The sequence below is a fragment of the Muntiacus reevesi genome, chromosome 4 (genome assembly GCF_963930625.1).
Source record: "Muntiacus reevesi chromosome 4, mMunRee1.1, whole genome shotgun sequence".
NCBI classification, from domain to species: Eukaryota; Metazoa; Chordata; class Mammalia; order Artiodactyla; family Cervidae; genus Muntiacus; species Muntiacus reevesi.
The window spans coordinates 111,961,579-111,984,881 of record NC_089252.1 but is presented as its reverse complement, the minus strand read 5'-3'; the positions used below and the strand labels follow the sequence as shown (position 1 = coordinate 111,984,881).

The following is a 23,303-nucleotide window of genomic DNA, read 5'->3' as shown; positions in this document are numbered from 1 at the left end:
TGCTCAGTTGTGTCCAACTCTTTGCGACCCCATAGACTGCAGCACGCCACACTTCCCTGCCCATCACCTATTCCCGGAGCTTACTCAAACTCATGTCCATCGAGACAGTGATGCCATCCGACCATGGGTCTGGAGCCCAGGCAACACTGAAGGCCTTACCTGCCTTTGCAGCAGGAGGGGATCTTTTATTACATGCTCTTCGCATGTGGCCAAGGCCACATCACCCACTGGCCTATCATTTTCAAGTACTTCCCCCTCATCCTCAATGATTAACATACCAGTTGGAGAGGGACAGCCAGAGGGAGAAGATAATGATTCAACCATGTATATACTTGAAACCTGGACACTCTTTACCCAGCCCCCCACCAATGCTAACCCCTTGTGCGTGTGCTCAGTTGCTCAGCTGTGTCCAACTCTTTGCCACTCTTTGCACTGTAGCCCGCCAGGCTCCTCTGTCCATGGCATTTTTAATGGCAACCCATTCCAGTATTCTTGCCTGGAGAATTCCATGGACAGAGGAGCCAGGCAGGCTACAGTCCATGGGATCGCAGAGTCGGACAGGACTGTGCAGCTTACTTTCAATTTTCACTTTTATTTCAACATAATAAAAGTAGCAGAGAGACCCCCACTGCTTGAGTAAAATAACTTATAACTCATTTATCACAAATGCTTGGAGTTTGAGAAGGACACCTTGCTTGTACATCTTCCCTCTTGCCCGCTCTTCACCATTCATCACCCCTTGAAATGAAAATTTCAACCCTGTAGAAGCAATCTCAAGCTCCTACCACGACCCCACCCCATCCCCACCAGTCACGCTGGCACATCTGAGTGCTTGATAAATGCATTGCGATTTAAAGAAAATGGGTGGGCGTCTCTTTCTTTTGTCTCCCTAGGAACTTGGTATTTCGTTGGTCTGGTTATTTTTGAAGATCTATTACCCAAGTTCACAGGAACCCAGACAAAGCTCCAGATTCCGGCGTGATTTTGAGAGCTCACGGGTTGAAAGAAATCCAAGGCGACCCTTACGTTAGCAATGCGTGGGCTGCAGGCTGGAGAGCTTGCAGGCGCCACACGTGGGCACGTGAGTCACAGCTCTCATCCTCAGCTCCCCTGCCTTCTGACCTCTCCTTATTAGGATGCCTTGCTGAGTTCCTGCCTCACCAGCGGCTCCTCGGGCGGGAATTTCCAATTGTTTTAATCACCACCATTCATTATTCACCATTCATTAATCACCTATCACAGGGTATTATACAGATGCCCCTGTTACTCCTTCTCCCTGCCAGCCTCCATCTTTGTAAGGCAGATGCAAGGAAGGGGATTCACCAGGGAAACACCAGGAAGTTATCTGTTCCCAGATGTGGCCAGTTCAGGTTAAAAGACCGCCAAATGTGATTTACAATTTTTTAGATGAGTCAGAATCTGCTGCCTCTGGGTGTGGTTTCCGGGGAGACTGCTCTCATCGACTCTCTCTGTCCAACGAAGATGAACAGAATGGCTCCCAGCCAGGGTCTGGGCTCAGCCCGGGCGCCAGGAGACACATACGAAGACCCCTGGGACAAATGCCCAGGAGGTCGAGAACTTGGACACAGGAGCCAAGAGGTATGACTGTGAATCAGCGTGACTGGTCAGTTGCAGCCCGCGTGGGAGACAGATTCCCAGGCAAGCCCATAAGGAGATAATCGCTTCTGGGGAAACAGCACTGTCCTCTCTCGGGAAGACATCCCACGGCAGACCCACATCCTTCTCTCAGTGAGTCCACGGGGCCGATGGCTGGAGTTTGCTCCCCCACAGAGCAGACCCCTGCTTTGCCGGGTGAGCATCAAATAAAGCAGTGATTTGATTTTAGGGTCCAGGTTTGCAAAACTCAGCTTGTGAGACTGTAGATGCTCATAACACAAGAGGCAGAGGAAGAGACACCAGCAGAAGAGAGGATGGTTCATTCTCCCACCCCGCACCCACCCCGCAGGTCACACCATTGCCACGATTCCTCCCACCTACGCTCCTCAGGGCCGCAGTCCCCAACCTTTTTCCACATGGGGAACCGGCTTCGTGGAAGACAGTTTTCCTACGGCTGAGGGTGAGGGGAGGGGGGATGGTTTGGGGATACTTCCGGTGTGTTACATTTACTGTGCACTTTATTTCTATTACTATTACATCAGCTCCCCCCGGGTCCTCAGGCATTAGATATTGGAGGTTGAGGACCCCTGCCTTATGGGAGGCAATTGCTGAATTCACAGAACTGAGTGTGCGTTTACCTGTCTGTCTGCCCCGTGTGACCCCACCGGATAGTCAGCAACTTGAGGGCACCAAGGAAGCTCAAGGTACTCTGAAGATGCTGAGGTCACCTATGAACTGAGTGGGGGTGGTCAAGGAAGACTTCACAGAGCAGACTTAAGAGCGGGGTCTAAAAAATGAGTAAGGGGTTTGCCTGCAGAGAAACAGGTGTCAGGAAAGATAGGCGGAGGGAACGGCAGGTGCAACGTCACAGGTGTGAAGAAGACCTTCCTTGGAGCACTCCAGGGAGTCTGGTTTGGCTAGAGAGCGGGTCGAGGAGGCTGGAGACAGAGGCAGAGGCCAGGCTGGGAAGGGCTTGGCTGTTGCCATGGAGTTCGGGCTTCACCCAGTGGGACAAGGATACCTTGGCAGCTGTGTGTAGTGGTGAAAAGCTTGGATGCTAGAACCTGACTGCCTGGGATCAATTCCTGGCTTGGTACCACTTACCAGCTGCATCCCACTAGACAAATTCCTTACATTCTCTGTGTCATACTTTTCCTTCCCCACAAAGGAGTGTAATAATGGCACAGTTGTAAGGACTAAATGAGAAAGTACCTGTGAATTGCTTAGAACGGTGCCAGGTAGTCAATCAATGTTATCTGTTATTGTTGATATTAGTAATGATAGACAGCACGTTATAACCACTGGGGCAGTACTCGTGGGGCGTTGCTGAGGGTGTTAGAGAAACAACTGTCGCAGCAGCTTGGCTCTCAATCTAGAGCCCAGAGTCCTGGTTGGGCTGGGCCGGCAGAGGGCAGGGCAGGTAAGGTGCCTGGGGGCAAACCATCACACTCAGGGTTGTGCAAGGGTGAGTGCTTCCTTATATTTTCCACGCCTCCCCTGCCCTGGCCTAGCCCTGCCCAGCTATTAATGTCCTTCCACGTGTGCTGATTCATTCAAATTCAGCATCCCTCTGAGGCTCAGAGAAGTGACCTCATGTCCCTGTCTGCTGAGCTCAGGAGGCAACTGGGAGATTCTGGTTTGACCTCCGCACACTTGCCCTCCCCACCCCCAGGGTACTACACTGAGCTGCCCTCCCAGAAGTTGCCAAAGCTGGTGGAATCAACCAGCAGGAGAGGAGGAAGTGCTGCCATTGTGATCAAGTACGTGGAGTCGTTGGCTGACACCGAGGGCCTGGGCATGGGTACCAACATAACCCATCAGAACGGGGCCTGTTTTGGGAGTGAGTACCAGACTCTCACACCACCAAAGTTAAAGTGGTATTAATCCAGTGGACCTGGGGCCGCATGGTCTGCAGGCTGTGGAGGAAAAACTGGTGGAACCACCCTAAATCTCTTTCTCTTTGGCATGGCCTTGGCCAGGTCTGTTCATGGACTGGCAAACCAAGGGGAAATTCTCACCAGTGGTGGGAAGACCAACCATCTTCCAGCCTGGAAATAGTTAATTTCCCATATTCATATCCAAAATGACTGCAAGGCAAGTTGCTATTTCACAAACTAACCAGTCTTTCTTGAATGAGAAGCCTTTGGAGTAAAGATACCAGGCCAGACTTCAGAATAACACTGAGTACCTAATACGTGCAGGATCTGTGCTTGCCCTTGATAAAATGCCCACGGCCACCCCACGGAGGAGGTTCTAACGTTAATCCGCATTTTAAAGATGACAAAGCCGAGACTCAGGTCAAGAAACTTGCCCAGGCACATGTGATTAGTAAGAGGCAGGGCCAGGCTGGAGCCTGAGCAGTCTGACATTGGAGCCCAGCACACGAACACGGGCTCATGGCAGACCCAGCCCTGCCCAGAGAACTCCACACGCGGCCAGCCAGGAACCTGGTGATGGGAACTGTCTACTCTCCCCAACAGTCAAGCGAAGCGGCTGGCTTGCTAGGGACTCTTCAGGCTATCAAAAGGGACAGGCATTTGTTTAAAACAGTTGAACAGCACTTTGTTTCAAAATCATTTGCAAATGTGGTTCTGAATTTAAACTGAAGATTGATAGTTTCCCCGGAATTCAAAATGTTTGGGGTGTGGTTCTTCTGTTTGATTTTTTTTTTTTTTTGACAGTAACTCCGGGCAAGGACCTGAGAAAAGGGAACCTGGCGTGTGGAGACGTGGGTGGCTTTGTGAGGCGTGCCCGGGGGCTGTGGGCGTGGGAGGCAAGTGACTGAGTTGGTGGCAGACAAAAAGCAGCCATCATTCTAGAGCGAAGCGCTGGGTGTAAAGGGCCAGCGCCAGGTCTTGGAAGAAAAGCATCTCCAGAAATCCGGGCTGGAGAGGCTCATTATGAAGGCCACGGTCAGTGGGCCTCATGGGCGAAATCACACCTATGTTTAAGGACAATTCCCCAAACCCCCTCTACCGAACCTCCTTCCTCTTTACTTGGGCTTCGAGGCTCTCAACCCAGACCTCTGGTTAGCTGGGGAGGAAACACCTTCTCCTGGTAGGAGACTCCTACCTGTCCTTCCAGGTATCAGAGCTGTAACGCTGCTCCCTCATTCACTGGTTCGGAAATCGGGCAGGGCCTGACTGGGAAGGCACACCTCCCCCTGCCCCAACCCTGTCCCCCTCGCCACTCCACCCACTTTATTCCCTGGGTTAGTGTGGGAAAAGCAGCCTTTTGCAGTAGAGGGCAAATCTTTTCTCATTCTCTTTCTTGGGAGTAAAAAAGAAGTGCCCCCACACACACAGCATCCCCACAAAGAAGCTGAGTGGGTCCTCCCAGGTGGCGCAGCAGTAGAGAATCTGCCTGTAATGCAGGAGATATGGGTTCGATCCCTGGGTTGGGAAGATCCCCTGGAGAAGGCAATGGCAACACATGCCAGTATTCTTGCCTGAAAAATCCCATGGACAGAGGAGCCTGATGAGCTACGGTCCGTGGGGGTGGCAGAGTCAGACACAAATAAGTGGCTGAGCACACACGTGGTGGCTGGGCCAGGGCTGGGGCATGCGAAGCGTTTGTTGGAAGTCTAGAGGGACAGGAGGCCACGGGACAGGGCCTCATTTCAGCCCCCCAAAGCAACTGGAGAATTTGCCAGGCATCCTGACAGGGACAGAGCGAAGGGACAAAATAGGTGATTAAATAGTTACTCCCACTAAGGGATTATAAGTAGGAAAAATATGGAGACCCCTGTGAGTTAATGATGACTCAAGAGAGTTGGTTTGCTTAACCACAAAACCAAGCAGGCTTGCTTGGCAGCAGAACTATACAGCAGAAGCACAAGACGTGCCCCCAAACAATGAAACAATGGCGCCATGGAGACCCACATCCTGCCCAGTGAACTCAGTAAGTTAGGACACGCTCTCTGCACAGACACACACAAACAATGTGTGGACCTAGCTTGACCATGTAAGGGCAAGAAAACTCCCCTGCTCAACTTGGAGGAGGAGCTGATGATGGAAGCATCACGCCTACTCAAGAAAGATAAAGAAGTTTTTCTCTCCCTCCCCACTTTTCCTTTGATTATAAAAACTGTAGCCCAGTAAGTTCTCAGGGCACAAAATTTCTCGCCCATCCCCTTGTAAACCTCACATCCTGTTCTAATAAATCACTGTGTATCCATCACTTTTTGTGCCTCGCTGGTGGCTCAGGTGGTAAAGAATCTGCCTACAATGCAAGAGACTCCGGTTTGATCCCTGCGTTGAGAAGATCTCCTGGAGGAGGGAACGGCTACGCACTCCAGTATTCTGGCCTGGAGAATTCCATGGACAAAGGAGCCTGGAGGGTTACAGTCCGTAGAGTTGCAAAGCGTCAGACACAACTGAGTGCCTAACACTTTCACTCATTTATCACTTTGCTCTCCCCGAATTCTTCTCTGCGATGAAACATAAAGGACTATGGAACTGGAGCTCTCTGGAGCTCCTGGAAATGACACAGTTGGTTTCCATGCCAGCACAGGAGCTTCACAGACTCCTTAAAGAACAGGGCCACACTTTAAGCCCATACACTAAACACTGCAATCATCAGTCAACACACCAGGAAGGAGTGGACATCAACCACAGTTACAAACAAAGGGCCTGGGGGTGACCAAGTACAACCGCACACCAGGGTAGAACTGGGACCCAGACCTGCCCTGGGTGGGCGGGGGCAGGGGGCAGGGCAATGCAGAAGCCACAGGAGGAGGACCAGGGCACGCACAAGAGAAGCGGAAGGCCCAAAGACAACTGGGTGCTGCAACTGTTTTGTTTTTTGACAGGTCCTGCCTCAGGTTTATTTGCACAAATGGCAGAGAACACCAGCCCGTGCAGACAGCAGCAGCAGAGGGGTCACACCAGCCCTCCTGTCCTCACACTGGCAGACAGAGGCCTCTGTTCTGGGCTACATTGCTTCAGTTGTGCCTGACTCTTTGCGACCCCAGAGGAGCCCGCCAGGCTCCTCTGTCCATGGGATTCTCTGGGCAAGCATACAGAGCAGGTTGCCATCTCCTTCTCCAGGCCTCTACTCTGGAGCCTTTGTGGGCGCCTGGGCATGTTTCCTGGGCTAGGGGAGGGCAGTGTAGGTACTCTGACTGAGCGTGCAGCAGCCGCCCTTTGGGATCTTGGGCTTGACCTCCTTGGACTTTGACAGCCTCCTCAGCCTCAGCACACGCACTCATGGCCTTGGCACTGTGGACCAGCTTCTCCCTCAGGCCCTTCTTCCTGTGCTTCTTGGCCAAGTGCACGTTCCTCAGGAAGCTGGGGTCCTCCTCCTTAACAGAGTCATATCATTGTGATTGGGGTTTCTTGATGCCATTTCTGTGCCATTTTCAGGACTGGTTGTGAGTGGTATAGTTCTTAGACTTGGCCACGTCTGCACTGGGGCCCACGGATCCCAAAGTGCCTGGGACTGGAAGGGCGGTGCTGCCATCGTAAGAAGGCTGACTGTGGCCACATGTCTCCAGGGAATGGTGAGCTCGGTCCAGGCCAGATGCTGGCATACAGAGATGCACAAGGCTGGGCCCAGCCTGTGGAGTCACATCGACAGATTTCAGAGCTCAAAGGACATCATGTTCTCACCTGCTCAGTGAAAGAGACCCACGGTTCCCATTAGAAACTACTTTACTCTTTTCATAGCTCTTAGAACAATCATGGAGACAATAAAATAAACTTTCAAGAGCAAGGTTAGAAGGAACCTTGTGCATTCTCAATCAATCCGACTTGTTGAATTGTTTAACAAAACAGAGGACCGTTGTGGCCATGCATTCGTTTCCTACTCTTAATTTCTGAATTCCTTAGGCGAGAAGTTTATATGCAGTGATGCAGTCATTTTCTAAAGTAACTAAATGATTCTCCAATGTAGATACTAGCGATAGGCTATTTCCAGGGCTTGTGCTTTGAATTATTTATGTTTTTAAGTGGGGATGGGTCTGCAGGGAGCCTAAATCCTTCTGTTGTGTCTTTCCCTTTTATGATCAAAGACACACATGGTATCGAAGATGTATCTTAGAGACACATAACTAGGCAGTGAGCTGTTTGGACATCGTACATGCTCAGTCTTGTCCGACTCTGTGACCCCATGGACTGGAGCCCACCAGGCTGCTCTGTCCATGAAATTCTCCAGGCAAGGATACTGGAGTGGGTTGCCATGCCCTTCTCCAGGCGATCTTATCAACCCAGGGATCAAAGCCCAGGTCTCCTGGGTTCTTTACCACGGATTCTTTACCACTGAGCCACCAGGAATGCGTTTGGAGCACAGTCTGGAGTAAACGAACACATCTATGTGTAAACCCCTCTGAGACCATGGCCATTTTAAGGCTTCTTGCCACCCTAAGACCTGGGCTTTTAACATTTAACTCCAGACTGAATGGAACTATACTGAGTGGAAGGATGATGTCAAAGAAGTTTACACAGGGAGAGAAAGGTGCATAGTAAGAGACTCTGCACTCGGTAATTGCAGAATTAAACAAATATACTGAGTTTATGACCACAGTACATAATTCATGATGATATGCTAAAGTGCCACAGGGCCAATGTAAATCACATTAACATCCTATGAAATATTAAAAAGATCCATTTTGCCAGACCTTGAGGTGTTGGTCGCGATGACCTTAAAAGTCACTGAGGATTACAAGGACAGATGGGGAAGAATCAAAGGAGCAGAGTTAAAAAAAAAAACAAAACTCATTTGGGGACTTCCACTGCAGGAGGTGTGGGTTCAGTCTCCAGTGGCGGGCTCCCACGTGACGCGTGGTGTGGCCAAAAACACAGAACACAAACCCATCTATCTGTGTGTGCACTCAGGGGCGCCAGCAGGAGGGGGGCCTTTCTCTGCCCTGCCATCCAGAAGTTCGGAAGTTACTGAAATTCCCATTTCTTTCCTGTTCCCTGGAGTCCTTTGCCAATGGTCTCACCTTGCCATCAGAGACCAGTTGTTTTAGTTCCTCTGATAAAAAGCTAGTAGTGGGATGGTTAAATAAGAATCTACACACACCAGGTCTATCTGTTTCTTAACTGCAGAGACGCAACCTCTTGATCAGTTTCGGGACAGAACTGGGGAATGTGGGTGTATCATATTCCAGGGGCCAGGGCTGCAGCCAACTTGGAAAACATCCTTTTGTCTAAACCTCCTGTTTTAGGGACTAGGGATTAGTACCTTTTTTTATTGGTGTTTCCAGTGATTTTTTTAGTAAACTTTTTTTTCGAGTTTTATTGAGAGCTCATAGACTGAAGCGACTTAGCATCAGTAGCAGCATTGACAAATAGCACTGTGTGCGTTTAAGGTGTACAGCATAATGATTTGACTTATATACATCATGAAATGACCACCACGGTTACTGTAGTTACTACTGTTTCCAGCAGTCTTAAAGGCAAGGGGAGGGGGAGGGGAGATCCACCCACACCGCCTGACTTGGAGAATAAGTCTTTGAAACAAAGCTCCCTCAAATGAACATGGGTCAGGTCAACACAGCTGACTCCTGTGGCAAACCAGGTAGCCCCAAGGTAAAGCAGGTCAGCAGAGGAAGGCTACACATTCCAGGAACACTTTGGGGCCAGACAGACACATGCTTTCCTCATCCAGAGGGGTTGGGACAGCCCTCAGGAGGTGTCACATTGATGGGGAGTGCCATTATGGAAGGTGTTTGTCCTCGAGGATGGCTGTTATGAAAGGTATTGATATAGGAGGTGTCAAATCAACAAGAATGGACATGCTAGGTGTTCAGCCATCATGGATGAAGTGGTATTAACAAGGATAGTCGTTATGGAGGGTGTCACAGCAACTAGGGTGGCTGCATTGGTACCTGGACTGTACCAGGGGTGTAGCTAGCTAATCATCTTAAGATAATTACGCCATACATTCAGGGAGGTGAAAGACTGCGTGGAAGGACCAAGAGTGCCGAGATGCGGGTTCTCAGGAGCCTGGATCCCAAGCACACAGCATTGGCAGGTGGAAGAACGAGCAGATGGTTATTCCTGGAAGGGGGAGAGGCTGTGATCCAGAGCACTTTCCCCTTCATGACCCGTATTTTTTCCTCCCAGTAGGAGTTGGTCCTGCTGCTAAGTGCTACTGCCAAGAAAGGAAGAGGAGGATGGCAGCAAAACTCAGCGAGGAAATCCCACAGTAATGAGGCCTTTAATCATCATTCAAACTACATTCTGCCTCGCTCCTGTAGCTGGTTTCCCATCAGAAGTCATACATTGAAGGATGATTCTTCATGGTATTCAGTTAAAGGATCACTTCCTAAGCCGTCTTTTCAGAGATGGTGAGAGAACCCTTTTAAAATATCGAAACAACACTGGTGATCACTGGTGACAAAACACCGCGCCATACTTCTGCCCCAGGGCCCGTCTTAGGGTTTTGCTGTGACGTTCCGCAGACTTCAGGCACCAGAAGACCTGCCGCCCCCTCCTCTTTTCCCTCCTGAAGAAGGTGTTCACCATCCCCAGCCTTCACTGCAGTTCTTACACATACGTCTTTTGCTGTACTCACCACACTGAGTCGCAAACTCAAATGTTTTCAGGGCCCTAGCAGATAATATGAATTGAGAAAAGCCAACATAGTAAGGAGGCTCTTTGTTGAATCGGAGGGAATGTGTTCCACTAAGCACGTTGTAATTCAGTTTTTTTTCCAAAACACATCAAACAGAACTGGCCAAGGCCCCCAGGCCACCTGTTTGTAGCTCCTGGTTTACATGTGTGAATCCCTTCTGGAAGGTGAGCCCCCAGAGAGCAAGGGACCAGGATTTTCTACCTCTGAGTGTCCAGTACAATGGGCCTCCAACATCTGTGGAATGAATGGCATCTGTTACCAAATGACCTAAGGCTAGGCCAGGTCTTTTAAAGACATTCTAGGCAAAAATCTAATTCTCTAGGTCTGCTCAATGCTAGTACTTAACAGTGGTTAGGAGGTGGGAAAAGCAGCAAATTGCTCTTCAAAAACAGTTGTTCTGGGTGGAGAAATCAGTTCTGGTCATTAGTTCCCTGATTCCTAGTGATTTAATACTTCTACTCCATCCCTTCCATACAACCAAATTCCTGCAGGAAGCATCTGTAGACCTCTGAAGACAGAATCACTGAGATATTCATTACCTAGCTTTAAATCCTTTTTAATTTATTTTTGCTTATTTATTTAGATGAGTCTTAGTTACAGCACACAGAATCTTCGTTGCATCATGCGGGAACTTTTGTTGCGGTGTGGGGATTCTAGTTGTGGCACATGGGCTCAGTAGTTGTGGCTAAGTAGACTTAGTTGCCCTGTGGCATGTGGGATCTTAGATCCCTGTCAGAGGTTGAACCTGGGTCCCCCACATTGCACGGTGGACTCTTAACCACTGGACCACCAGGGAAGCCTCCAAATTCTTTTTTATTTTAAAACTATTTTTAAGGCAAAACTGTGTTGATAGAAGGCAGACAAATGGTTGCCAGGGGCCAAGGGGCAGGAACTGTCTGCAAAGGGGTCTGGAGGAACGTCACAGGGGGATTGAAACGTATCATGCACCTGACAGGACTCATCAAACAGTGCAGTCGAGAGGTGAATTTTATGGTATGCACATTAAATCTCAATAAAGCTGAAAAATATTCTTTTAGATAAATGATACATGGAGCACAAAATAAAATACATATGCATAAGGCACCCCTGTTTTATTTCATTTTGCCAAAAGGTAGCATACCATCCTCACTGTTCTGAATCTTGTGTTTTACCCTCCAGAATATATCTTGGTCGGGGGGATCCTCTCCAAGATTGTACATCTCATTCTTTTAAATGTCGGTGTAGCATTCCCCTATTTAAATGCACCATCATTAATGTAACCAGTCTTCTAATGATGGATATTTGGGTTGTTTCCAGTCTCCAGTGACCAGGGGAAGGAGCAGAAGATGTTTATCTGGAGTTTCAAGGTGCCAGTGGGACACACCTTCCTGGGTGTGCCAGGTTCCTGGCTGGAACCGGAATTGTATTCCCACAGAGGCTGAGATCAGGCAGGCTGGAAGACATTATTTCTATGGTTTGTTCACGTTGACATGGGCTTCTGCAAGATGACCCGAGCACTGTTTACTACTTGAAAAACGTCTTCCTTGTCGTGAGAAGTTGAGAACTTGCTCCTGACAGCCTACGGCTGAAGTCCCTGATAAGACTGTCAGCAACTTCAGAGCAGTTGGGCAACCTTCCACCTGTCAGCAGTGGTGAAAGGTGGCGGCCCTGCCAGGTTCTACGGAATACCTGGCTCTGGTTTCATGGCCTGGCACACTGCGGCTCAGGCTTGGTTTAGTTTTGACACCTGCTCACAAGGACAGTTGTAAACTTCAGAAGCCCACTGGGGTATTCTCTTCATTTCTCATGTGTAACTAACTGGGTATGATGTTTATATAAAACCGGTCTGGTCAGTTCTTTGGCTAAAAGAAAATATGTGTGCTTTATGTGTATGCACGTGTGTGTGTGTGTGTGTGCGCGTGTGTGTGTGCGCGCGTGCGCGCGCGCGCATATACGCGCACAACTGCTCACTTGCAAACAATTTTTTAAAAAATGTTCTAGGACCCCCCTGGCGGCACAGTGGCTAGGAATCCGCCTGCCAATGCAGGGGACACAGGTATGATCCCTCGTCTGGGAAGATTCCACATGCCGTGGGGCAACTCAGCCACAACTAGTGAGCCTGTGTGCTGAAGCTACTGAAGCCCGCACACCTAGAGCCTGAGCTCAACAAGAGAAGTCACCGCAATGAGAAGCCCACTCGCCTCCAGCTGGAGATTAGTCCCCACTCATTGCAACAAGAGAAAGCCTGCGTGCAGCAATGAAGATGCAGTGCAAGCAAAACAAAAATTTTAAAAACACATGATGAAAATAAACACACACACACAAAAGCAAAACATGTTCCTGTGTCACTGATTTCTTGCAGATTTTAATCCAGGAGCTTCCCCAGATGTCCTCATAAAGACCCAAAGCTGACTACTGCGATACTGCCTGAGTCACACTGTGTAGTTAGTTACTGACTGAAACAACCAAAACATCTCCCCAAAGCAACCTGGTTACATAGACAATGGCCGGGCAGTTTGGTCCAGATGGTCTGCTGCTAAAAAAATCTGTGTTCTTTTCGGGCTGAATTTAGATAATCAAAGTAGTATCAATTCTTAAGCGAGGAATGCGTTCGTTCGAGGGTGGATCCTGTGCTGAGTGATTTACAGATGTTCCTTTCACTGGGTCCATGCCTGGAAGGTGCCCCGAGGTCCTGCTCTCCAGTGAGACTTGTCAGCTGGGTGGTTGGTGGTGAAGATGACCCATCGCCCCAGACTGACTCCTCCTAGGACAGTGTCTCCTGCTGCCCTGGACTTCCAGCAGGAGCAGCAACATATGGTAACTTCACCCTCTGTGCTGCTGGCTCGTTGCCTCCCTGCCATGGCCGATGTGCCACTCTGCACAAGGGTCAAGCGTCTGTCTGGGTCCAGGAGATACCCTGAGCCCATCCCATGCAGGGACTTCTTCTCACCACCTCTGCATCCGCCATGATGTCTCTCTGCAACCCCATGGACTGTAGCCCACCAGGCTCCTCTGTCCATGGGATTCTCCAGGCAAGAATACTGGAGGGGGTTGCCATGCCCTTCTCCAGGCAATCTTCCCAACCCAGGGATTGAACCCGGGTCTCCCTCATTGCAGGCGGATCCTTTACCATCTGAGCTGTCAGGGAAGCCCAATGTCCTGAGACCTCTCACAAATGCTTATGAGTTGTCTTCAGGTTAAAAAATGTTTTTGCCATACATCCTTGTTGGAAATAGCTTGATGTCCCCATGACCAGCTCAGTGATGGAAGATAAAGCATCTGCTTGAAGGAATCCAACACATGCCTGGACATACACCATCCTAGCCCAGCTCCGGCTGGACCACACATTGTCAAGTATTGAGAAGTCGCCCTCATGGCTCCAAGCATTGTGTGACACCGAACATGGCCAAGTGGGCAGACCTCAAAACAAAAACAACAGCTTGACTTGAACTCCATGTGATTTCTGGACTTGGAAAGTTGATGAACTTAATCCTAAAGATTGTCTTTCACTGTCCCAGCCAAAGGCAGCAGGTTGGCACCCATTCGTTGTTGCAGAAATGTCACATTTCCCCCAGAAGGCTTTGATTTTCTGTCATTGAGGGTAGGGAATATTTACACTTCATTAAAAACAAAGAAAGCTTACCATTTGTGCTCATGGAACAGTTATAGTTTTTTTCAAAATATTCCAAAATATTTTCCAAATATTAAATACTATTTAAAGATGTTCAGACTCTCAGGGGAGGTGGTTAATGGCCTCAGAGAATATTGTGCTCGGTTGCTCAGTCATGTCTGACTCTTTGAGGCCCTTTGGACTGTAGCTTCCCAGGCTCCCCCGTCCATGGGATTTTTCAGGCAAGAATACTGGAGTGGGTCGTCATTTCCTTCTCCAGGGGATCTTCCTGGCCAGGGATTGAACCTGCATCTCCTGCACTGCAGGTGAATTCTTTATCACTGAGCCACTGAGGAAACCCACAAAGAATACTGTATTTCCCTCTGGCAGAACGGATGGTCCATTCAAGAGGACAGCCCCTCCCAGCCAAAGTCAGACCAATAAGGCCTTCAGTGGTGCCCTCGGCTTGGGCTGTACTCAGGAGAGAAGTGAAAAGTGCAGATATTTTTTAAGTACAGTATCTGAAGAAACAACTTAAAGTTTTACAAATGTTTGTGTGAAGTGCAAGTCAGTAAAACAAATTCTGATTTTCTACTGCATTCTATCACAAATTCAGTATTACTGTTTAGAAAATTCCAAACCAAACAAACCAGGCTGGGATACTGTGAAGCCATGTGGTTGGGGTGAACATGCAGGACAATACAGTCCTTGTCATGACCATAGGTTTGATATGGATGAACAGAGAGGCCACACTTCTTGAAGATGGTAGAGTTAGAAAGTGGAAGAAGCCTGGGTCCCCATATCACTGCTTGGAGGAGATCCCATTGAGGGCCTTTTTATTTATTTATGTAATTTTTTAAATTACTACTTTTTATTGGAGGATAACTGCTTTACAATGCTGTGGTGGTATTTGCCATACATCAACGTGAATCAGTCCTAATTATACATATATCTCCTCCCTCTTGGGCCTCCCTGCCCTGCCCATCCACCCTCTAGGTCATCACAGAGTCCCAGGCTGGGCTCCCAATATTATACAGCAGCTTCTCGCCAATTATCTATTTTACACATGGTAGTGTATATATGTCACAGAGTGAAGTAAGTCAGAAAGAAAAAAACAAATATCATATATTAATGCATATATATAGGGTCTAGAAAAATAGTACTGAGAAACCTGTTTCCAGAGAAGAAATGGAAATGCAGGTGTAGAGAGCAGACTGGTGTTTACAGCCACCTATGAGCAGGAAATAAACATCTATTGTGTTTGAACCATTAGACACATTTGGGTTTGTGTTACAGCAGCTGGAAGTGCATCACACCTTAACTATTAGACTTATCAAGGTAAAAAAGTCACTAAGGATCCATCAGCCCTCAGTGCAAACACCTCACCTGGGAGCTGTCAGAACCCAGGTGCATCTTCAGCCTTCTTGATACACAGTGCTCATGGCATTCTGATCACAAACCAGAAGTGAGTATTTGAAAGGAGATTCAAAATATTTCCCTTGTCTAAAGTTTATAATTAGTTTCAACTGGAAAGAATAAGGAAAGGAATAAATTGCAGCCTGGGGGTGGTTAAGAGCTTGTCTTCTGAAGTTAAAGTGCCCAGATTCACAGGTGGCACTACCACTTATTAACTTATTCCACTGTTATTCACTTTCTTCCACCTGCTCTGACATTTTCTAGATCCACTGGTAAAGAATCCACCTGCAATGCAGGAGACCCTGGTTCAATTCCTGGGTCGGGAAGATTCCCTGGAGAAGGGATAGGCTACCCACTCCAGTATTCTTGGGCTTCCCTGTGGTTCAGCTGGTAAAGAATCTGCTTGCAATGTGGGAGACCTGGGTTTGATCCCTGGGTTGGGAAGATCCCCTGGAGAAGGGAACGGCTATGCACTCCAGTATTCCGATCTGGAGAATTCCATGGACTGTATAGTCCATGGGGTTGCAAAGAGCTGGACATGACTGGCGACTTTCACTTTCTGTACAAGCCCCAGTAGCTCCTCATCCAGGAATTTCAACTATAGATAAACTTGTCCACATATCCAACCAAGTCAACTGCAAACATGGTCACTGAGGCTCTATGTATAGCAACAAAAGATTGGGAACAATCCACTATAAGCTGCTGGTTAAATATAATATGGCGTTCTCGTGATGAGGATCTTTGTACAGCTGTCAAAAAGCATATGATAACTCTGTATGTTTTGGTATATAGTGAGCACCAAGATGGATTGCTCAGTGAAAAAAATTAGGAAACATATGGAATACATCCTCCACTATATACTATATTTATGCTCCTCTTTGTGTAAAGAAGGGTGGTATAAACATTCGTTAACTTGTACATGCTCAGGAACAATGCATAAGAAATCACAACTGCCTCTGGGAGAAGGCCTGGGGTCAGATGTAGAAGGGGACATACTTCTTTCCTCCCACAGACCATTTTGTGCTATTTGAAATTATGTTAACACGAACAGATATTTTTCTAAGCATAGCTTTTAAATTATTTAAATATTAAAAGTAATACACATTACCATATGATACAGCTATTTCACTTCTGGGTATTTATCCAAAGAATACAAACACAGTAATTTGACATGTACCCAAATGTTTATAACAGCATTATTAACAATAGCTAAGATACAGAAACAACCCAAGGGCCCATCCATGGATGAACGGATAAAGAAATGAGACAGACAGACAGACACACACACACACACAATGGAATACTACTCAACCACAAAAACATTTTGACATTTGTGATAACATGGATGGATCTTGAGGATATTATACTAAGTGAAACAAGTCAGATGGAGGAGGACAAATATTCTATGATTTCATGCATATTTGGAATATAAAAAAAAAACAAAAAAACAAAATAAATGAACAAATCAAACAAAAACATACATTCAAAGAACAGAGTAGTGGTTACCAGAGAGGAAGGGATGGGGGGGTGGGGACACAAATGTGGAAAAGGGGATCAATTTTACAAGGAGGGATGGAAAATAAATTTTTAGTGGTAAGCATGCTGTATCGTGGGCTTCCCTGGTGTCTCAGCTGGTAAAGAATCCGCCTGCAACACGTGAGACTTGGGTTCAATCCCTGGTTGGGAAGATCCCCTGGAGAAGGGAAAGGCTACCCACTCCAGTATTCTGGCCTGGAGAATTCCATGGACTGTATAGTCCATGCGGTCTCAAATAGTCAGACATGACTGAGTGACTTTTACATGCTATAGGACATACAGAAGTTGAAATACAATGTTGTATACATGAAATTTATGTTATAAACAAATGTGATCTCAATTAAAAAAAAAACCACATACACATTTCTAGAACAGATATGAACACAGCACTCAGTAAGTGCTGATTTTTTAAAAAATGAAAGAGGGACTTCCCTGGTGATCCATTGGCTAAGACTCCATGCTCCATATGCAGGGGACCCCAGTTCAAACCCTGGTTAGGGAACTAGATCCTACATGTTGTAACTAAGACCTAGCACAGCCAAATAAAGAAATATGTACATTTTTTAAAAATGTCTGGCGTGCAGACACTGTCTCTAAGATGACCAGCAAATGCTGTTTTTAGGAGCCCCACTGCACACAGAGGGCATGGCGCACTGGTGATGTAGCATCTCAGCATTACTACATACCTGCTGGGTAACCCTGGGCAAGTTACTTCACGTCTCTGTGCTCCTCTATTTCCAGGGTTATAGGAGTACATGCTTGAGGACGGAGAGCTTAATGACTCTTGATTTACATTTTCTCAAGAGGAAACAGCTGAGCTGTCATTACTCAAACACTGTGCCATCCATCATAGTTATTTTTGGCCAATGTCTATTTAGGAAACATGTATGTTTACATCTCCAAACACAACACAACACTTTAAACAAAATGTATGTTGTACATACAGAGGCAGAATGTCAACATCTAGTGGAGATGCTCTGAGCACCCACACAAAGGGGCGCAAGAAGTTACTACACACAAAGTAACTGTCTACAAAGAGCCACATAAACATCTTGCAATTCAGGTCTTGCAATTCGGAAGGGATGTCTTATATTTAATAGAATTGGCTGTTAATTATATATTGGTATCTCCCAGTGTTTCATTATGCTTTTAGAAACTGTTGGGGGTTTGCGTTTTGTGCAATGGGTTGTTACAGTTTGTCCCATAAGAAATAATGAGACATAGGGTATCAGTTAGTGTTTTCATGCAGAATGTCTGGTTTTTAGGGATGAATTACTGATGTTAAGTGGGAGATGCTTACATATAAAATACTCAGAAGAATGACCAGCACAGAGCAGAACCTCAATGTGTGTTAGCTACTACAAGTAGCACTTAGTAATTAAAAAAAGAAAAACAACACTGATGTACTGAATACAAACCCAAGGTTACAAAGAGGTGAGGGAGGGAACTTGGCTCTCCTTGCCTGTTTCTCTGGAATACTGCCAGCTGCCCCAGAGAAAGTGATGGGTTAATTACAAGGTGGTAGGAAGAGGTTTGAAATAATTTGATTGTGGAATAATTTTTATAATTTAGAATGATAATGAAAGGGTGTGAACTTTTCTTAATCGCCCAGGTGGAGAGCCTTAGCACTGTATCATCCCCTAGCAGTCCAGCCATCTTGACCTCAATCATGGGCCTTTCTGACCAGCAAACTCCCCTTCTCCTCCATCCAAACCAAAGCCAGCCCCACTGAGCAAAATCAAAGCTGAGGCATGGGGTATAAGAATCTGCCTGACAAGCAGGAGACACGGGTTTGACCCCTGGGTTGGGAAGACCCCCTAAAGAAGAAAATGGCAACCCACTCCAGTATTCTTACTTGGAAAATCCCATGGACAGAGGAGCCTGGTGGGCCATTACATGGAGTTGCTAAGAGTTGGACATGACTTATCAACTGAATAATAACAACAATATATATAGTACTTAAAATATGTAAATAATTTCAACTTCCTTCCCCCACATTGATAGCTTGGGAGAACCCCTTGAAGAATGTTGAGGAGGAGCACGGTTCAGTCATTACAGACAAGATGCTGGCACCTGAGGTAAACCTGGAGGCTGAGGTGAGCACCCGGGCACATCGTACAACCAGCAGAGCAGCGGCCTCTGACTGTCTCACACAAGGCTGTGTGGGTGTTGGGGAGGCTGGGGGGAGGACCCAGAAGTTCTGCCAGTTACACATTCCAGACAACAGGCACCAGCCCCTCATTTGAATCTGAAGAATGACGAACTCACACACTCACCCAGGATAAGCCAACACATCATTTGATGTCTACTCATACTTTTGGAAGAAACAATGGTAGCCAGAATGGGGTCACTGACCCAGACTCTGGTACCTGAGTAATTCTTAGAAAGTCACTAAGTTGAGGTTTTAACAAGATTATTTTAACTTTATCAGTCCTTAATTCTTAGAAGTGGGGGAGCTGATAGGAATACCAAACTCAAACACACCCCACGACGATGTCAACTTTCCTTTACATTTCCATCTGTGCAGTGACACCAACTTCATTTTCATTCAGAAGACTATTACAAGAGTTCAAGGATTTGTAAGATAAATCCAATGTGCCAGGCTCTCTGGTTTTCTCTGTCTTTTCAGGACAGACTCTAGAAACTTCTGGGCAAACCAAATGTACTGTGTGACTGCTTCAACCAAAAAGACGCAACCATTAATTCAGCCCAGTGATGTGGCCTCACGGGTCTAGTTCCTAAGAACACAGAAGGGATTTAAGAAAGTGAAGGGGGCAAGTTCCTGGGCTTCCTTGTATTTAGACAATGAACCCGCGGGACACGGCTCCAACAGTTAATAACTTCCTGGAAAGGACAGGCTCCACAGCAGACCAAAATGGCAGCCTCCCCAGGCCACAAGGAGGAATCAGACACGGAACACATCCAGTTCAGGACAGGCTGTCATTGTGATCAGTAATGTACGGATGCCTTGATTTACATCATATTCTTATTGGAGTTCTCCACTGTTATCTCACGCAACCGGGAACATCTCAGACACTTCCCGGAGTTTCAAGACAGCTCCCAAGTCTGGTGGGCACACTTTTTTCTCATACACACATTTACACCTATTCATTTGCTAAGTTACTCTTTCTTAAGCTGACTTCTTTCTTCAAGGGAAATCTTGAAAACTCAGTCCTAACTTACAATAAATACAGTAAATACGCCCACAGTATGCCCAATATCCCATCTACTGTGCAGTAATATGTCGCCTGACGCCGCTGAGGAAAAGAACCAGGAAGCTTTCCCATCTCGGATTTATCATGATGGCAGTTGCCGGAACGCCCAAGTTCAACTCATCCGCTTAGTTTCCTTCTTTTTAATATCCTCTAATTTGTCTGCCTGCCAAACACAAACGTCCCCTGAGATGCAGCAAAGGGTGATAATCAAAGATCGCTTCCTGGGTAGTTCTTTCCAAAGGGGAAAAAAAAAAAATCACCACACAAGACCTGTAGTAGTCTCAGGGAAGTCTTCAAATCAGGTTCTTAGGTGAGGAGACCAGGTGACCTGTGGTTTTAAGACTTCCAGGGCCCGCAGGGCACCTCCTCGGCGGCAGCCGGGATGGGGGGGGGGGGTCCCTGCGCGCCCCGCCCCGCCCCCGCCGGAAGCCCGGATTCCCACACAGCTCGGAGCCTGCCTCCGCCGGCCGCCCTCCGCCGTCAGGGTCCACCGCCCGCAGGGGCGAGGGCCCGGGGCTGCCCTGCCTCGGCGGCGCAGGAGCGCTTTCCTTATGGAATGAGTGTTCCCGAACTTCGGGACAGCGAGAAAAGAGCGGGCGGACAGGGCGGAAAGGGTGAGGAGAAAGCTAGGATGTGGTGACGCTAAACCACGGTTTCCTCGCCCCCGTCTCTGGCCGGGGCGCTGAGTTAAGAGGGTGCACCCGAGAGGGAAGCTTCCCTCCTCACGGCCCGTCCGGCGCCACCAACAATCCAGGTAGAGCGCCCGAGCGCGCGGCGCGCCGCCTCAGCGAGGTCCCCGGGCCCGGCTGCCCTCCTCCTTCTACCTCGGCGCCCGATTCGGGCGCCCGACCGCGGGGCTCCCCGCGTGCCAAGCAAGGCCTGCGTCCTGGGCGAGGTGGCGCGGAGTCCAGGAGGGCACGGTCACCGCGCCCCCCCACCCCCGGCGCCGGGCAGTCCCGGGGACCCCCCGGACTGCGCCGCTCCCGCCCCACCCTGCACCCTCGGCAACCCGCGCCCCTCTCCGCCAGGCGTCGGCTGGCGGGCGGTCGCGACTCTCAGCGCCCAGCGCCCCCTCAGCGCCTCACTCACCCACTCCGCGGGGCAGGCGCGCGGCGCCCAGCAGTAAGACCCCCAGCAGTGCGACCGTGACCCCGCAGTTGAGGCTGGCCATGGCTCCGGGGCGCCTGGGCCTCGGCGGGGAAAGCGACTGTGGCCCGTGGTGCAGAGTGGCGGCCGCGAGCCCCCGAGCCTGGCATCCGAGGCGCTGCGCTCCACCCCGGCTCGCTCACCTGCGCGCGGGGCGGACCCGCCCTGGCTCCGCCCAGCGCCGCGGGAGCACGAGCTGGCCGGCTCAGTCCCCTCCTCCCTGTCCTCCTCCCCTTCCTGCCTCCACTCCCGCCTCTCGCCTGGAGCACTGTGACCGGCAACCACCTTCCCGCGGTCTAGCCGCCGTCCCTCTCATGACTTTCTCTACAGGGGCCAAAGTCTCCCTTGGGGAAGACTCTTGCCCTCCTTTCACTGTCTGGGAGACAAAGGAGGCCACTGTGCAGCCCTTTTTCCGGGGAAATCAAGTCTGTGGAACACCCAAGCCCTGGCTTCCGCCTCCGCTTCCTGATTTGGGCTGCAGGCTTTGGACTTTTAAGGCCGATGCTACTGGTACTCTTTTCAGAATGATGAGCCCGCAGCCAACCCCAGGCACTTCACGGACAGTGTTTCTAATGCTCACAGTAACCCTTCCGCAGAACAGATGAAACAGACTTACCCAGTTACGCAACCTTCCGAAGGTCCCCGGGCCAGTTAGTAACTTGCGGAGGCAGGATTTGATAGCCCTGGAAGGGGTTTGCACAACCGGAGTTGCTTTGTTTCATTTTTGAAGAGTGAAAGAAATGAGTGAATAAATACATGAGGCTGGAGAGGGCCAAGAGAAGAAACCTGAACAGGTCCATAGGGGCCCCCCTTCCTTGAATTCTGAATAGTATGTCTGGCACTGGCCTGAGGCATTTATTCCAATCATTGGGCTGTGAATGAATGACCCTGGGCCTCTTTCCCTCCTTCCAGCTGCCTTTCTCTGGTTTCTGAGGTCCTGTGGATTCTCCGTCCCCCTCTGCAGGCCACACACCAAGTCCAGGGTCACAGTGTCACAAGGAGAGACAGTGGATGGTTCAGGGACCCTCAGCTAGCAGACCAGGGTTCTATCAGAATGACTCCAAAGGCCCCCGTGGGTCTGCCTGTGCCAGTGGGCAGCTAGCAACTGGGCCAGGGGCACCCAGAATAACCTGGAAGCAGAGTACATGCAAGAGCATTGGTCTGTGTCCTGTTCCCACTTTTTTTTATTCTTGGGGAACTGAGCTTCTCCAGGCTGCTCCCACACTTATCAGGAACAGGGGTGAGAAACCACCTCTTAGGAGAGTCATCCCCTTCCTTCTGTATGTCTTCAGTGATGAGAATAAAGCAGCCTTTGTCTACAGGAAGCCCACAGTTGATGAGGGATGCAGGGCTGTCCCGGCTGTGGACATGACCGCCCGGCCCCTCCTCCACCTGTGGACTGTGAGCTGAGGGAACATCAGTTTACCTTCCAGTTACTTGGAAGACAGATGAGGAAGCTGAGGCCTACAGGGAAGGAAGAGGATGAGAAAAGTAGGGAGGCTCTTGGTTCTCCCCAAGAAATTGAGGGCAGACTCCAAGAGAAAAGAATTATCAGAAAATCTAAACATCCTTCAAATATGTTTATGCTGACATGAGAGTAAAGCAGATTTTGTCTATTTTCCTAATTGTAAGCAGGCATATATACCCCAGCATCTTTTGCTAGCATCCATAACTCCATTGTTTTCTACATATGATGATGGTGATGATGATGATGATAATAATGGAGTGGCAATGAGTTGAATTGAAAATACTAGAAATATTTTGTGAAAAGTTTAAGCCTAAGGAACAAGTTATCTTTTTACTATCTCGTGTCTCCGAAGTGTGCTTAACTGGACTCTCTGGAAGAGTGAAACTGGCTGCGCTGGGTCTTTGTTGCTGCTCATGGACTTTTTTCCTTTGAGGCAAGAGGGGGCTACTCTCCAGTTGTGGCCCGTGGGCTCAGTAGTTGTAACTCACGGGCTCTAGGGTGTGGGCTGAGTAGTTGTGGCACAGCAACTTAGTTCTGAGGCATGTGGGATCCTCCCAGATCAGGGACTGGATACATGTTGCCTACATCGACAGGCAGATTTTTAACCACTGGACCACCAGGGAAGTCCTAAATGAACCTTCCATAAGTGACACAAAAGTCATGAAGTCTCAGATGTGGAGGGTTGGTAGTAGTTCCAGACAATGGCAACAGTGAGAAAGAGTCAAGGAAATGAGGA

The 23,303-nt window shown here is 48.6% G+C and overlaps 1 protein-coding gene across 1 annotated transcript in view; it reads right to left on the bottom strand.

The window, feature by feature from the left end:
- Positions 1-21,253, bottom strand: part of CDCP1 (CUB domain containing protein 1) — a 58,873-nt gene extending 37,620 nt beyond the window's left edge. Inside the window, exon 1 of the mRNA XM_065933881.1 lies at positions 21,043-21,253. Coding sequence (XP_065789953.1) covers positions 21,043-21,124 — 82 coding nt within the window. The 5' untranslated portion in view covers positions 21,125-21,253. The remainder of the gene's footprint in view (positions 1-21,042) is intronic.
- Positions 21,254-23,303: the final 2,050 nt, after the last annotated feature.